The 19187-nt window shown below is 33.4% G+C and overlaps 1 protein-coding gene across 1 annotated transcript in view; it reads left to right on the forward strand.

The window, feature by feature from the left end:
- The window catches only part of LOC137614792 (uncharacterized), a 764744-nt gene that overhangs the window by 98706 nt on the left and 646851 nt on the right, over positions 1 to 19187 (forward strand). The window contains 1 exon segment of the mRNA XM_068344459.1: positions 1 to 44. This exon segment is cut by the window's left edge and continues 110 nt beyond it. Coding sequence (XP_068200560.1) covers positions 1 to 44 — 44 coding nt within the window.

Raw genomic sequence — 19187 nt, forward strand, 5'->3', positions numbered from 1 at the left:
AGTCATCCTTCGGGATGCTATTGATACCTATGATCCAAGCACAGGTTAGTACTTTTTTTTTTTTTTAATTTGTTAATTATAAGGTTATTGTTGAGGCTCGAGGTATTTGGGCCTCTGCTATTGTCTTGTTGCGTTCGTTAAATCGAAGATTTTGTGAATTGTGTATTCACCCCGTGTATTTGTTAGTATATCTATTTTTTTCTTTGTGTGCAACCTTACACAATTTTGTCCAAACTTGGTAGTCATGTTGGGTATGATCCGAGGATAAATCTGCAATTTTTTGGATAAAATATATCAAAGTACAAGTACTGTACGCAGCAGTACTTTGAAAATAATCGTAGTGTGAAGTAAATGGCAAATCTTTTATTAATTTGTTTTTAACATTACGCAAAACACGAAAGAACCAATTTCAACGAAACTTGGTGGACATGTTGGGTATGACCCAAGGACAAATCCGTTAGATTTTGAATAAAATACGTTGAAGTACAAGTATGCAGTGAAGTTGAGAACAAAATAAAACTGCTTGGAGTGGCGAAGGCATGCTCTCTACTGTATGCCCATTTACTTTCATCCGATGTCATGGTATTTTTCTTTTTACGTGATGAGACAAAAACTATTGATATCCACGGAAATATTTTTTTTTAAGTTTGTGTGTGTAATTTATTGAAATTTCCTCATCTGCACTGGGCATTGTTTAGCCATTAGGAATTATATTCTTCCCTCAGCAGAAGGATATATACTGATATCTGGAGAAATTGTTTTCTGTTCTAAGCATATTGAACTGGGTGCTAGTTAACAATAGATCACTGGCGTAATGCCAGCTATATACACACAATAGCTTATTAAAAGGGATACCCTACATTTAGCCAAACGTATTGTATGTACTGAGTGGAGGGAATATCCTGCACCCAGTACAGTGGAAGGGACATTCAGCAGTCATTGATAGTGTAGTGTATTGAACCTTGCTGTGACCACTGGGCTTGTCTTCACCGACGGTTATTTTACCGAACAGAGTCGTGGCGGAAATGATTTATCCCGCTCTGTTTTTGTTTATCATTCGTCAGCGTTAATATCTTCACCAGAGGATTTTCTGACAGGTGATCATTTATTTGGTCTTGGACTGTAAAAGGAACATTGTTTGGTATTCGAGACCTGCATTTATACACACTCATATAAACACACACACACACACACACACACACATATATATATTTATATATATATATATGTATATATATATGTATATATATATATGTATAGTATATATATACACATATTTATATATATATATAAATATATATATATATATATGTATATATACTGTAGGTTTATGCAATGTTGGGTATAAATACAAGTTAATTTTTTATGCGTTTGTGTCGGTGTTCCGCACCATACTGTCAAAAGTAGCCTCCTATCTTCATTTTGTTTTGTAATCTTTTAAAAGTTATAATTCTTAATTCAAAGAAATTCAGTATAGTAACATAAACATATAGAATGCCATATAAAAAATTAACTGGTAAAATGTGTTTAATGAATATATGACAATACTGATAACTACTAGTAATCAGTTCTCATGAGTTCCTTCAGATATAAATAAAAACATGACATCAGTTTTAAGATATGAAAATGCATTAAGTGAAACAAAGAAAACAACAACAACAAAAACAAAGCACAGTTATTAGTTTCTGCTGGGGGGGGGGGCAGCAAACCTCTTGCAACAACCGGAAACGACTGCCAGACCATTAGACCCTCAATTAACTAATTGCTGGTTAAATAATAAGGGTAAAATGCGTTTTCTCTTCCTCGGACGTTGTCCTGTAGACAGAGAGCCAACTTATGTAAAAGAGTTGAGGAAAACCCTTTGTGCATATATATATATATTATATATATATATTTATTATATATATATATACAGTATATATATAATATAATAATATATATATATAATATATATATGTATATATTATATATTTCTTTTAAATTATTGATTACTTCTCTTGTATTTTATTTCCTTATTTCCTTTCCTCACTGTGCTATTTTTCCTGTTGGAACCCTTGGGCTTATAGCGTCCTGATTTTTTCAACTAGAATTGTAGTTTAGCTAGTAATAATATGTATATTATGTATATATATATATATATACTGTATATAATGTATATATTTTTTTTAATGTTCATTACTTCTCTTGTAGTTTGTTTATTTCTTTATTTCCTCTCCTCACTGGCAATTTTTTCCCTGTTGGATCCCTTTGCCTTTATAGCATCCTGCTTTTCCTGCTAGGGTTGTAGCTTAGTAATATATATATATATAATATTATATATATGTGTGTGTGTGTGTGATGTGTGTGTGTGTATATGTATATTGTTCTTTTTTTTAATTGTTCATTACTTCTCTTGTAGTTTATTAATTTCCCTTATTTCCTTTTTTCACTGGGCTATTTTTCCCTGTTGGAGCCTTTAGGCTTTTAGTATTCTGCTTTCCCAACTAGGGTTGTAACTTTGCCAATAGTAATATACATACATACATATACTGTATATATACATATATATATATATACTATATATATATATTATATATACATATATATATATATATATATATGTGTATGTATATATATATATATAGTATATATATTAGTGCTTTCTGGGTCCAATTTCTTCGTGGTTAAATAATTTTGAGATAAGATCCGCATATACCTAACAGTTTAATTATCTTGTCTGATTTAGTGATTTACCCTAATCATTCAGCCTCATTAACATTAGAATAGGAACCGCGCCTTCAAGATTATCCATCCGTATCTGGAGTGTTTGAAGTTATTTACATCATTTTTAATATACAAACTCGCGTCGCAGTTGATTCTCGATGAGGTGACGCTGTCTGCTATATTGGTTGGCTGATTTTATCATTAAATGGTATTTAGTGTTACAACTTGTATAGTTAGGGGTTTTCAATGATAGATTTACCCGAGTTTATCATAGTATAAGTAATGAATTAGGATGAGGTTAATAACAATGCAAATGAAAAGTTAATGGAGTGAGGAAGAAAACGAGATAGGGGAAAACAATCTAAGAGATGTTACGAAATGTAGGAAGGGAAACGACGTATATCGACATCGGCGAAGGATACGAGGAGAGGCGTAACGAAAACATAACGGAAAACAGAGAATGATAAACGAGTAAGTGCACTTTTAAGATGACATGACACAGAAAGGGGGAAGTAAATATATTGAGATGATAATATTAGAAAAAGTCATATTTTAAATCTGATTATGTAGAATAAAATTGAAAGAAGTAGTGAGATTAACATTTAATATATCGGTGCCTGAATGTTAAAAAGAAATAGGATCTCGTCTTCTAATCATTCGAAGTTTTAATTTATTTAAGTAAACGAAAAGTTTTTAAGCGAATTGCTCTTATTTAAATTTTTATACTGGTTTATGAAAGCATTCAATTTATTTAATATAACTTGTAATGAAGCAAATAGTTATTTTCTATTCAATTAATGTAAATTCACTCGTTGATAGATTATATTATTGTTGAAAGAGTATAAACTCTATATGATTATTAATTATTTTTTATGAATTAGATAAATAAACACTATTCAACTTTTAATAAACTGTAGTTTATCTTTGAAATCATTCAAAGTTAGATATTGATTTTGTATCACAAAATGTAAAGTACATTTATTCATTAATGAAATTAAATAAAAGATGTTTCTTTTTTTCTTCTATTAATGAAATATAAGTTTTATCAATGAATGAATAGAATCTCATTATTGAATAATATCTTTTTATCCATTAATGTAAAGAACCTTTTGATCTATCGAATAACGATTTATGCTATCATGAATAACCTTTTCTATCATTTTATGAATGAATTTGTGATTCTGCTATTAATGAAAAAAAGGTTTTATCAATGAATGATAAGAAACTCACTGAATATCTTTTTACCCACTAATAAAAAGAAACTCATTCATTTATCGATTAACGATTCCTTTTGTCATGAAATAACTATCGATGATTAGGATGAATTTATTGATAGTTTTATATCTGAATAAATATAAAATAATTCATATATTAATAAAAAAAATATTATTGCATGAATAAAATCTTCACATGCACAAAAAGTTTTACTTTACTGAATGGCAATAAACCCATTCATTTTTATCAAAGTTTTTTTTTTATTATTGGGGTTTTTTTTTTCTTTTGCTCCGGTGAAAGTAGAGATGCTCTAGAATCGGGGTATGCGCCGAGCACAGGTTCCATCGCTCCTGAAATCACCTGTACGATAACGCAACGAGATCTGGCATTCTCTTTGATTAAAAGCGACGATGCATTTGCATCACACTTGATAAGAGAAACCCCCATTTGTCAGTGCTTATCACGATAGATCACCAGCTTCCGGTGATCACTAGATAAAGCGTTTAATTGACTCCCGTTTACACGATGCACTCGAGAGTTTTTTTTTTTTTTTTATGTTTTTTTTTTTTCATAAGAAACAACTCCCAAGAGGTGTCTTGTCAGCTCTCGACCGGTTTGGGATTGAGGTGTTTGGTTGATTAAGGGTCTGCGTTTCTAGTTAGCCTCTGTGATAATCGCCCTTATGCAACCAACCAGGTCAGGGAGTGAGGAAATACGCAAAGTCTACTGGTGTCGGCTGTGAAGTGAATGCTGTTATACTCTGATTTTCTTTTACCCAAGTATTAATTTTCTCTCTCTCTCTCTCTCTCTCGCTCTCTCTCTCTCTCTCTCTCTCTCTCTCTATATATATATATATATATATATATAAATACATATATATATGTAGATATATATATATATATATGTGTGTGTGTGTGTGTATGTATATACATAACATATATATAATATACGCACACACACACACACACACATATATATATATATATATATATATTCATTCACAATTCAATGCACCTTTTCCCCATGAAAGTGTGGTACCAGAACAGTTCAGTCTTCCTATGTGTATATATATATATATATATATGTATGTATATATATACATATATATATATGTATGTATATATATATATGTGTATATATATATATATATATATATGTGTGTGTGTGTTTATATATACACAGTACAGTGAACCTTTTCCCCATGAAGGTCTTCTGTTGGGAATATATACAGTATACACTCATATACTGTATATATTATTATTATTATTATTATTATTATTAATATTATTATTACTAGCCAAGCAACCCTAGTTGTAAAAACAAGATGCTGTAAGCCCCAGGGCTCCAACAGGGAAAAATATCCCACTGAGGAAAGGAAATAAGGAAATAAATTAACGATGAAAAAAATTAAAAATAAATTATTTTAAAAACAGTAATATCAAAACAGATGTCATACATAAACTGTAAAAAGACTTATGTTAGTCTGTTCAACATAAAAACATTTGCTGCAAGTTTGAACTTTTGAAGTTCTACTGATTCAACTACCGATTAGGAAGATCATTCCAGAACTTGATCACAGCTGGAATAAAACATTTAGAATACTGTGTAGTATTGAGCTACATGATGGAGAAGGCCCGACTATTAGAATTAACTGCAGGCCTAGTATTACGAACATGATGGAACTGCTTAGGAAGATCTGAATGTAAAGGATGGTCAGAATTATGAAAAATCTTATGCAACATGCATAATGAATTAATTGAACGACGGTGCCAAAGATTAATATCTAGATCAGGAATAAGAAATTTAATAGACCGTAAGTTTCTGTCCAACAAGTTAAGATGAGAATCAGCAGAATATATATATATATATATATATATATATATTAGATAAAGAAAAAAAAAACAGCCATATTTGTGAATCTCTTAGGTGGCCTTTGTGGTAGTATTCAGTATTCCGTATATAACTTACTCATTGTAATTTATAATTAGACTTAAACCCATTACTGTTAAGCGTGCTCCCTAGAATTAATCATTTCTTTTAAGAACAAAACGCATAAATTAACGGTCATTGTTATGGTGAAATGGTGCGTGCTCAGAGAGGTCATTGTGGAGTTAGCCTACGAATGTTAATGATTTGTTTAAGACAAGGCCTGTAATCCTAAATGATAAACGGTAAACGTGGAATTACAATTACATTATTACCCGTAAAAACGTAGATAGTGATATTCTTGGTTTTAAATATAAATATAAAAGTAAAGAAATCTTATTGCGTCTGGGAGACTTTATACAAAATATAAATATTTTCGGAGAAGTAATGTAGTAGAAAACGTGTACGCGACCTTTCAAAAATTACGGCTATATATTTAGATAGATATGCACACACACGCATCCCATCTCACTGGGGTATGACCACTCCCTCTCTCTACCCGAAGGATGGGGAGAGCTGAGCGTGACCGGAAAGATATATATATATATATATATATATACATATATATATGTATATATATATGTATATATATATATATATATATATATACTGTATATATATATATATATATATACACACATACAGTATGTGTGTGTTGCCACAATCATGTTATCGAGGACTAATTTTGTCGTAACGTTTATATTATTATTATTATTATTATTATTACTATTTAAGCTATAACCCTTATTGGAAAAGCAGGATGCTATAAGCCCAAGGTCTCCGCAGGGAAAAATAGCGCAGTGAGGAAAGGATTTAGGAAATAGATAAACTACAAACGACTTAACGGCCTTTGAATATTTACCCGACAATCATGATTTTTGCAATCTCCTGGTCCCCTCAATGTGGTTCATAATTACATTGTTGCGTTTATTTCATGCAATCCAAACACATGACTAATCCATTTGACGTCTCGTCACGTGGTATTTTCACTTTGCAATACGGTTTCGCTGACATCTGAAAGATTAGGACATTTCAGCGAACGCATAACATGATACAGCATTTTTTGTTTTGTGTAACTGCACTTTGTAGATACCGCCAGACACTTCATCCTCATAGGTTTGCTGACCCAAGGTCTTATAAATCCACGTTATCTCTCTGTTTTCAGGAATGCTGTGTGGAAATACATGGGAACTTTTAAAGGCTGATCAAAAATTCTGAAAATAGAATTGGAATCGGGTTTTTTTTTTCATAATGTAAAGCAAGACCTTTTTTTTTTGGAATATTATAAAAAAATAATTGGTTTTATTTGTTGGGATCAGAAATAGTTTCAGAAACCTCAGCATCTGAAGGATGTTCCGATTTAAATCATTCTTCTCCATAAAAAACATCAATGCTGTTTTATTACTATTATTATTATTATTATTATTATTATTATTATTATTATTATTATTATTATTATTATTATTGTTGTTGTTGTTGATGTTGTTGCGGTTTTATAATTAGACATTTTCACCTCTCTTTCTTGTGGGAAATTCAAATAAAAGTCTATTGCCGCAACAAATATATGCGATGGTTAGTATAAGTGAACCATATGAAACTCCTATATAGGAAAAAAGTACCATATGCCAGATTTATTCACCTATTCAACCAATGGTTGGGATATGGAGAAAGCCTATACTGTCATGGTCTCTTGGATTTTTTGTCGCTAGATGTGGTAATGAAGTGGAAACTACGAAGGTCATAAGCAATCATGCTACGAGCTTAAAGGTTTAAAGGCCGTTCATGAATGGCAGAGGCAAGGGACAGTGACATTGTCCTATCAAGCAGGACAATGCCCTAGAGGCTGACCATATATACATGTGATCAGCACCCAAGCCCACTCTCCACACAAGCCAGGACCAAGGAGGGCCAGACAATGGTTGTTGATGACTCAGCAGATGGACCTATAGGCTCCCCCAAAGCCCCCATCCTTAGCTCACAAGGATTGTAAGGTTGCAGCGACCAAAGGAACTAACGAGTTTGAGTGGTATTCGAACCCCAGTCTGGCAATCACCAGGCGAGGACGCTACCACCACAACCCTAATGACATTTGTGAAATAACAACTAATGCAGCCATTTATAGTCCGCTGCAGGACAAAGGCCTCAGACATTGTGAAATGACACTATTAATCCTATATTTGGATTTAGAAATTTGGGCTAAACCGTACATTATAACCTGGCGTTGGGGCCTGTGAGTATATTCAGTTACGAAGTGGAATTGGGTGGGAGGACTTCAGTTATACTCTGAATTAAAATTTAGAAGATGTTGAATAGCAAGATGGAAGAAAGGAAGCGAGAATGGTGATAAAGTAGAAGAATATAAATCGTGTGCAGCTAGGGTCCGAAGTTATACTGCAGACACCCTAATTATTGCCTGCAGTACACAACGAGAGGTTCACTGACAGCACTCATCCTACTTTCCTATGATAATATTGGATTTTTTTTTATTGTTATTTTCTTCCAGTGAATTTGTTAATCCAAACCTTTTAATAAGTTCCCCGGGGATTCTGTTTTTCATAATTCTGATTATCTTTTGCATTTAGATCATCCTAGTTTGTGTCATGTGTCGTTTATTCTAAATCTTGCTATTCTTATGTAAGGTTCAGTGCCACAGTTTTCTAAGTCTTATTTCAGTTGCACCCGAATTGCAGAACGATCTCGCTGGTCATGCTATTAATAATGTTTGGAACTTCAGAAATTTTATCTCTGTGCAAATGCATGTTTGTTAAACATGTCAGACAGGTAGCAGTCTCTTTATAATTTACTCTTTTATATAGTATGCTGTTGTGTTTTATCTATTATATCTATTTTACTTCTTTACTACCGTATTTTCTCCATTCATCATTTTCTACTTCACGCTTCATAGTCCTCAGCCATGTAGGTCTGGGTCCTCCAACTCTTCTAGTACCTTGTGTAGTCCAGTTGAAAGTTTGGTGAGGTAATCTCTCTTGGGAGTGCGAAGAGCATGCCCAAATCATCTCCATCTGCCCCTCACCATGATCTCATACACATATGGCACTCGAATAATCTCCTTTATAGTTTCATTTCTATTCTTGTCCTGCCATTTAATTGTATTGATTTAAAAACTCGAGAAAGAGACGACTGGCGAAATCTAATCGAGGCCCTTTGCGTTAATAGGCGTAGGAGATGATGATGACTACCGTCTTTTTCCGTACTGAAAAGCTTTCTGATTGGACCCATTAGATTTTAGTATTCTGATTTCCCAACTAGAGTTGTAGCATGGATAAGTAATAGAAAAGTTTGAATAGCGAATGATAATATAAAAACCTTGATCTTTGATTGTAATCGTTTGTGCTTTATATTAGTCCATTAACACTAGGTAAAATTGGGTAGAATTGAAATTAATTGTAAACATAAATTTGTTATTACGCAATATTTTCGTCCAAATGAAAAATATTTAGAAATCGGTTTGTAATAGACGTGATAGCCAGTCACGCAAACAAATATTTTATGTAACAAATAAATTAAGCATAAAATGAGTGATGAAGTTTATAATAAAAAAGAAAATAATAAAGCTGTCTTATCCTGAAATCTCGGGAAGACATAATCTCTGTAAAATATCTTCTAAATATAAAACTACAAGGAAAATCGTAGTGTAGTGAAGCTTGGTCACTCATGCATAGTACTAAATGGCAGGTTAGTTGTGTCAACATGGCTGTAACCGATAAATCCTATGTATCGACGACTCTGGCTTTGACTTCTGTAGCAAGATGTTTTCTTTCCTTTATAGACTAGCTGCCCTCTTTTTTTTTTTTTTTTTTTTTTTTTTTTTTTTAATAATACTTATCACTGTTTAGTATTTTCAATCAGATATTTTTCATGATATTATAAAGCAATTGAACTTTTTAGCTAAAATAATGCATGGGATCATATAAACTTGTTTACTGATTCGGACACAAGAAATTCGCTATTTAGATTAACATGTCCTCCAAAATAATTTTTTTTTTCTTGCACAAAGTATGAAGATGACGACCGCCAAATTTTGAAAGGGTAATACTATGATGGTATTACACTATTCAAAGATAGAATATATGTTACAAGTTATTTATCAAAAATGCTACAGTAAGGGGAGTACAGTTTATGTGACGTAAGAAGGAGAGTAATGTATTGAGGAAGGTTTCCGCCTGTGAAACGAAGCATCAAGAGTTCTTGGAGATGATTACGCGGGCGAATAGTTTTTGACAGAAATGTACAATTCTATAGCGTGAGGAAGAAGGGGAAGAGATAAACACTTGAGAAAAGCCGAATTTATTAAAATGTGCTTTAGAGGAAGGCCCATGGTATCAAGCAAGCTAGAGAATGTATGCACGACATGGTAAAGCTGAAAGGAGTTGTGAGCAAAGGTTTTGGAGTGTCATTAGTGAGCCATCTCCGTAACTTGTGTATACTGTAAGTTCTCTGGAGGTAACCCCTATGTGTGTATATATATAAATATATATATATATATATATATATATATATTTGTGTGTGTGTATGTGTACTGCATATATATGTGTACAAGGGAGGGAAGAAGTCGATGGATTGACGAGCTAAGAAAATTTTCGGATATAGATTGACATAGAAAGATCATACATAGCCGCAAGTGGAATGACATGTCTGAGGCCTTTGTTCTGCAGTGGACTAGCTACGGCGGGTGATGATGATGAGGATATTCATATGCATGCGTATGTTTGTGTACATGTATATTTGAGCAAATGATTAGATATCTGGGGGACGTCAATTGATTCACAGTTGTTCTGTGGAATCCCAATCCTCTTAGATGTACACACACACACACACACACACATATATATATATATATATATATTTAATATATTTATATACACACACATACACACACACACACACACATATATATATATATATATATATTTAATATATTTATATACACACACATACACACACACACACACATATATATATATATATATATATCTATATATATATATATATATATTTATATACACACATATATGATATATATATAATATATATATATATATATATATACATATATATATATATATATATATTTATTGCAAAGCAAAACTTCATATACTGTAGAACTTACTGAAATTAATCTAAACCAGTGTAGATAATTATATTGATTTAATTTTCAACTGAAAGTCAAAGTGTGATGTGTGAGAGATCCAAGAGTAGGTCATTCCGTAAAAGTACAGGGTTACATAATGACTGAAACTAAGGTCACGTTTTCCGATAGGTCACACGCTGATTGGTCGTTGGGTCTCACACCGCCGAGTGGTCTCTCACCTCTTCATAACATAATTATAACGTAAGGTCGTATAAGGTCTTACCAGTTATTTCATCGCTGCTTCATCAAGGGTGGGAAAAATATACTCAAGGGTATTTCATCAGTCTTATTATGATTGTTGTTATTGTCATACCACTCGCCAGAAGGTCATGAAACTAGCTTTCATCGGAAAAACTTATAATTACATAGTTACCAATCACAAGAGTCTATTCTTTGTATAATCTTGTTTACCATCACACATGCAAATAGATAAACAAAGCAAACCTGATAGCCAATACACATATAAAGCAAATATAATGTTAAAAAATAAACATTGAATGAAAGATTTTCTTCTGAGTGTATCTTCTATGAAGATAGCTTCAATCCAAGGCTTTTTAGACTGCCATGATCTTTAATTATAACACAGGTGAAATATGCGTGTAATAAGGTTGTAGTGACTGATGTGGTAAAGTTCCTGACTGGTGAACGCCAGACGGGTCCGAGTCTTGCTCAAACTCGTTTGTTCCTTTGGTTGCTACATCCTCACCATTCTTGTAAGATAAGGAAGGGGGGGGGGTTAGTTTAAAGATCTACTTGCTGAGTCATCTGGAGCCCTTGCCTGGCCCTCCTTGGTCCTAGTTTGGGTGGAGAGGGGGCTTGGGCACTGATCATATGTATATATGGTCAGTTTCTAGGGCATCGCTCTGCTCGATAGGGCAATGTCACTGTACCTTGCCTCTGCCATTCATGAACGGCCTTTAAACCTTTTTAATTCAGCTATGTCGTTCTTACACCTGCCAACAAAACAACAACAACAACACACACAATTGAATGTAGCTGCTAAAATGACGTTATTGCATGTAATTAATTGAGCAGGATATTGACATGAAGGAATGTTGAACGCTTACCTAGAAAGACTAGAAGTTTTATTCCACCTGTAACCAGATTGTGGAATGATCTTCCTAAGCAATAATTGAAGTTCAAACGTTTCGTAAATGCTAATCTGTTGAGCAGGTTGATATAAGTCTCATTTTATAGTTTGTATATTACTAACCTATATTAACGTTGTTGCTGATTTTGAAATATTTCATATTATAATTCATTACTTTGACATTTGCGATTACCTTATTTTCTTTTCTCACTGGGCTACTCTCCTTGGTGGAGCCCTCGGCCTTGTAGAATTCTTCTTTTCCAAATTGAGTTATATCTTAGCTGAGCCTGACCTGATAACCGTGTAATAATAATGATTAATAATAATAATGATAATAATAGAAATATTTTCTTCTAAATATGTATTGGAGTAAAGGGGGGGAACTCTAAAGAATATGATAATGGAATAAAGGGCCACTCGGTCATTCTTAAGATTATAACATTGGTATGATATACAATGAATTATACTAATAGAAAGAGATCTGGATATCCAGAAACATGAAATAGAGGATTAATACACGATCAGAGAATTGACGAATGAATTTCTTATTTGATACAGTATATAAGAAAATATATATTGACTGATTGATTTCTGATTGATATATACTGGCGTTACGGAAGATATGGTTAAAGGCGTTTAAAACATTTTTTAAGATCATTGAAATAAACGAAAAAATATATTTTCACGATTTTAAGATTTTTCAGATTCTTTTTTAAGCTCTTGGTTCGGTTAGATAGCCTTTGTAGTATATGTATATATATATATATATATATATATATTTATATATATATATATATATATATATATTTATTATATATATATATATATATATATCATCACCCGTAACTAGTCCACTGCAGGACAAAAGCCTCAGATATGACCTTCCACTCCCGTATGTTTATGGTCTTTCAATGCCAGTCTATACCCGCAAATTTTATCAGCTCGTCAATCCATCGTCTTCTCTTCCTTCCCCTGCTTTTTTGCAATCTATAGGCTCTCTCTCTCTCTCTCTCTCTCTCTCTCTCTCTCTCTCTATATATATATATATAATATATATATATATATATATATATATAAACGTATGTGTGTTTACAATTCATTAATATAAATGCATTTGCATATATCTAAAACGAAATGGATTCCAATCGTTGAAGGTGGGGGAAGATGCCACTAAATTTTGCGGTGTCTTTGAGCGTGAAATTTATACTTCGCCACTTTAGCACGTGCAGTGCACGTGTGACCGTGAAATTCCCAGCTATATTCAACGCATTGATGGAATCATTGACATCACTGTTTTATCCTACGGATATCCGGCTTAATGATAGTAATGACAAGCATGCACGGGCAAGTTTTCTTCAGTCTTCAGTTTCCCTGAACTTAGGTGGTTAATTCTACAGATTTTAAATGCCTTTATCAAATATCTTTGCTAAATCGGATGTGTACTTTTGATCGCATGCTTGATTTTTCCATCTTTTGCTTCATCGTTGGACCAGACTTTAATAACGATATTATTTTATGACGAGTACTTATTATATGTTCTGTAGAGAAAATTACGGTCTAAACATGTCTGATGACATGTTTATATGACGCAAGGATCACCACAAATAACATGTTATTACAAAAATATTTTGAATGTTTTGGACCCCACGGTGTTTAATGTGAACATGCGTTTACGTACATACGCATATGTGTGTGTACATATATATATATATATATATATATCCTACGGCTATTAACGCAAATGGCCTCGGTTAGATTTCGCCCGTCTTCTCTATCTTGAGCTTTTAAATCAATACTTCTCTATTCATAATCTAATTTGATTTATCAGTTGTATGAATAATTCAAACGTGTCACTAGTTGTTATTTTTTTATATATATTCTTCAAATTTATATTCCCTTCATCCCGACAGGATGTGTTGGTCACCAATGTGGCTGGGTTTTAAAAGTTTCCTTGAAATTGGTCTCATGGCTTAAATAATAGCGTTTATGTGCCGCCGATCTATCATTTTTATGAACACAGTGATTTCATCTGTCTACAGTTTTTGTCTATCTATCTATCTATCTATCTTCATTATACACATGAACGTGGTGAAAAGGTCTGTGTATCGCCGTTGTCAGCAAAGCTGTATTAGTCTTGGCCACCCATACTGGGTTGGTTTGCTGTGAGCGATCAGACGAAAATTTACCCAATCACCAATCCGCACACTGACCAGCTTGTTTATGAAAACTGGCCAAACCCCTGACAAATTGATGTGTCTGAGGCTTTTGTCCTGCTGTGGAATCGAAATAGCTGTATCTGTTATTATTATTATTATTATTATTATTATTATTATTATTATTATTATTATTACTTACTAAGCTACAAGCCTAGTTGGATAAGCAGGGTGCTATAAGCCCAGGGTCCCCAACAGGGGAAATAGCCCAGTGAGGAAAGGAAACAACGAACAATAAAATATTTCAAGAAGAGTAACATTAAAATAAATATCTCCTATATAAACTAGGTAGGTAGTAGGTTGGCCAGGGCACCAGCCACCCGTTGAGATACTACCGCTAGAGAGTTATGGGGTCTTTTGACTGGCCAGACAGTACTTCATTGAATTCTTCTCTCTCGTTACGGTTCATTTTCCCTTTGTCTACACCAAGGCCAATATACACTGAATAGTCTGGCCTATTCGTTACAGATTCTCCTCTGTCCTCATACACCTAACAATACTGAAATTGCCAAACAATTCTTCTTCACCCAAGGGGTTAACTACTGCACTGTAATTGTTCAGTGGCTGCTTTCCTCTTGGTAAGGGTAGAAGAGACTCTTTAGCTATGGTAAGCAGCTCTTCTAGGAGAAGGACACTCCAAAATCAAACCATTGTTCTCTAGTCTTGGGTAGTACCATAGCCTCTGTACCATGGTCCTCCACTGTCTTGGGATAGAGTTCTCTTGCTTGAGGTTACACTCGTGCACACTATTCTATCTAATTTCTCTTCTTGTTTTGTTAAAGTTTTTATAGTTAATATAGGAAATATTTATTTTAATGTTGTTACTGTTCTTAAAATATTCTATTTTTCCTTGTTTCCTTTCCTCACTGGGCTATTTTCCCTGTTGGGGCCCCTGGGCTATTTTCCCTGTTGGGGCCCCTGGGCTTATAGCATCTTGCTTTTCCAACTAGGATTGTAGCTTAGCAAGTAGTAATATTGATAATATAAAACCTTCAACAAAACAAGAGGAAGAGTAATAAGTTAGTATAGTGTGCACAAGTGTACCCTTAAGCAAGAGAACTCTAACCCAAGACAATGGAAGACCATGATACAATGGCTATGGCACCACCTAAGACTAGAAAATAATGGCTTGATTTTGGAGTGTCTCTCTTCTAAAAGAGCTGCTTACTATAGCTAAAGAGTCTCTTCTACCCTTACCAAGAGGAAAGTAGACACTGAACAATTACAGTGCAGTAACCCCTTGGGTGAAGAAGAATTGTTTTGTAATCTCAGTGTTGTCACTTGTATGAGGACGTAGGAGAATATGTAAAGCATAGGCCAGACTACTCTCTGTGTGTGTGTGTGTGTGTGGTGGTGGAGGGGGGGGGGTAGGCAAAGAGAAAATGAACCATAACAAGAGAGAAGGATTCAATGTAGTACTGACTGACCAGTCAAAGGACCCAATAACGGTAGTATCCCAACGGGTGGCTGGTGCCCTGGCCAAGCATTTCCAAAGAAAAACATTCTCAAGATTGGTGGTTAGAATACTTTCACTTAAAAAGATGCTAGTAATGGATAAGAATTGTTTCATTGTTATTTTATCGCTCTCTGTGCAACCGGTTCTTGCTCGTATAAATGTTATTGATGGCTGTAACGCGATTAATGGAGGCACTCGATACTTAAATTGGTATTTTACTCTTGTGGAATGTAATTAGTTTTTTGTAATGATGCATTGTGCTTTTCTTTGTTCAGCTTTCTGTTGAATGCTAATACATTTTGTTTATTTGATTGATTAATTCTTTAACTATATATATATATATATATATATATATTGTATGTATATGTATATATACATACACACACATATATATATATATATATATGTATATATATAATATATATAAAATGTATATGTGTGTTTGTCTTTGTGTATAGCAACTACACATGATTACACTTGCACACCTGCTTACTTGTATGCTCTCAAGTACTAGCCATCATTACATATTTTTTTCTTTCAACCATAAAGGCTTTCGCACGAAGAATGGAATCGAGACATAACATAGTATTAAAGGTAATTAAAGAGAAAAAGCAATGATGATGATGATGATCGAGTCTTTCACTTCTGAGAAAACCACGTTTGATTTATAAACGATGATTCTCAGTGTTAATTTCATTAGTCAGGTTTTTATTTTCTTGTAGAGATCTGTAGCTTTCTCCGGCAGAGTCCAACATCTGTCTGGCTTGTGAGATTTGAACTAGATCTGCTGATATATATCATCATCTACTCCCATGTCTATTCACGCAAAAGGCCTCGGTTAGATTTCGCTAGTCGTCTCTATTTTGAGCTTTTAAATCAATACTTCTCCATTCATCATCTCCTACTTCACGTTTCATAGTCCTCAGCCATGTAGGCCTGGGCTCTTCCAACTCTTCCAGTGTGAACTAATCTCTCTGTGGGAGCGCGAAGAGCATACCCAATCCATCTCCATCTACCCCTCACCATGATCTCATTCATATATGGCACTCGAGTGATCTTTCATAATTTCATTTCTAATCCTGCCCTGCCATTTAACTCCCAATATTTTTCTGAGGGCTTTGTTCTCAAATCTAAAATATCTTTTGGATATTGTTTAATTGTTATACCATGACTTCTCTCCATAGAGTAACACCGATCTCACTTAACTGATATATAGCCTGATTTTTATATGTATTTTCAGGCGATTTGATTTCCAAATGATGCTCAACCTAACTAGTGTTTGATTTGCCTTTTTTTCAATATTTCATTAAATTAAAATTCTAGAGATGCTGTATTACAGATCATAGTTCCTAAATTTAAATGATTCCACCCCCTTAATCCTTTCTCCTTCGAATGATCTTTCATCTTCCATTGCATATTCCGTTCTCATCATCTCTGTCTTGAGCCCAATCTCACGTGTCACTAGAAAATTGGCCTGTGCACACTATCAAAGGCTTTTTCATAGTCCGCAAATGCCGTCAAAAGTGGATTTCTATATCATACACATTGCTGTATCTCACGTCTTAAAATGAAAATTTGGTCAGTACAACTTCTACCTTTTCTAAATCCTGCTTGTTCATCTCTCAGCTTTACATCAATCTTTCTCTCCTGTCTCTTTAGAATAAGCAAACTATATATTTTTATGACAACTGACGAGAGTTTGATGCCTCTGTAATTATTGCAATTAGGTAGATCTCTTTTTTTTTCACCAACACTCCTAGCTCCCATTCATCAGTTTTTGCCTCTTCATGCCACATTCTACAAAATAATCTTGCAAGTATCCTGGGAGTCTCTTCATTTTTGGCCAATATCATCTCAGCAGTTATTCCATCGTATCCAGGGTCTTTCCTTCTACTTGAGTTTTTTTAATGATAGCTTCGACTTCAAACTCTCTGAATTCATTTATGGACACATGAAGGTCTTCCTCAGCCTCTTGTATTATTATTATTATTATTATTATTATTATTATTATTATTACTAGCCAAGCTATATCCCTAGTTGGAAAAGCAAGATGCTATAAGCACAAGGGCTCCACTAGGGAAAAATAGCCCAGTGAGGAAAGGAAATAAGGAAATAAATAAATGATGAGAATAGATTGACAATAAATCATTCTAAAAACAGTGACAACGTCAAAACAGATATGTCCTATATAAACTATTAACAACGTCAAAAACAGATATGTCATATATAAACTATAAAAAGATTCATGTCAGCTTAGTATATCAATCCAATTATTCCCTTCATATCTCCTATTCATTACGTCACTAAAGTGTTGCATCTAACGTTGCCTTTCGTCATCTTCTGTTGTTATAACAGACCCATCTCTCTTTTTGATGGTATATGCTTCTTCTTTGCCTTAGTAGAGATCTCATTAATAATTCTATGAAATTTTTTTACTCCATAGCCACTCCCTGAATTCATAGCTTTGTCAGCCTCATCTGCTTTCCTATCTAAATATTCGCTCCAGTCATTCCTGGCTTTTCTTTTGACCTCACTATCAATACTGGAATACTTAGCATGCTCTACCTTGTAATTTTCATTACTTCCTTGAAAACATTCAATAATCAATTTCTGTTTTGAGATTATATATATATATATATATATATGTATATATATATATATATATATATATTTCTATATAATAATTAATGATTTCAATAAACTTTTTAGATTTTGTAGAGAGAGAGAGAGAGAGAGAGAGAGAGAGAGAGAGAGATTTTCTCATATTTGTTTGTCTTGTGGGATTTGAAGGTAGATCTGTTTTATCTATCTATCTATCTATCTATCTATATATATATATATATATATATATGTATGTATATATATATATATATATATATGTATTTATGTATATATATGCAGTATATATATATATATATATGTGTGTGTGTGTGTTTGTGTGTGTGCGTGCATATGCATATATATATATATATATATGTGTGTGTGTGTGTGTGTGTATATATATATTCATATATAATTATATATACATATGTAATTATTGGTTTGATAAACTTTCTGGACGAATTTTGTAGAGAGACAGAAAGAGAGGGACACTACAAGGTGATAATCTATCTACGCACTGTTAAAACACGGAACTTATATTTTTTCCATTTCTTTTAAACTTGCCACAATGATATAGTGAATGGAAACAAAATATAATTTGCGGTGAGATATCAAATGGTTTGTGGGCGAGATTTATGGTTTGTTAGTTTTTGGTGGTCCATTTAGCAATTTGTGGGTCGGCAGGGTAAAGAGATTACAGAGCCCGTTACTTGGTGTATTGACGTATCACTTGAGGTAACATTCATTTAACTAGATAATCAATACCGTTAGTTGCATTATGATCGGTGCGAGATATGAAGTTGTTCAGTCTCCTGAGGTCATCTTGTTGTA

Source organism: Palaemon carinicauda, chromosome 21, assembly GCF_036898095.1.
Source record: "Palaemon carinicauda isolate YSFRI2023 chromosome 21, ASM3689809v2, whole genome shotgun sequence".
Taxonomy (NCBI): domain Eukaryota; kingdom Metazoa; phylum Arthropoda; class Malacostraca; order Decapoda; family Palaemonidae; genus Palaemon; species Palaemon carinicauda.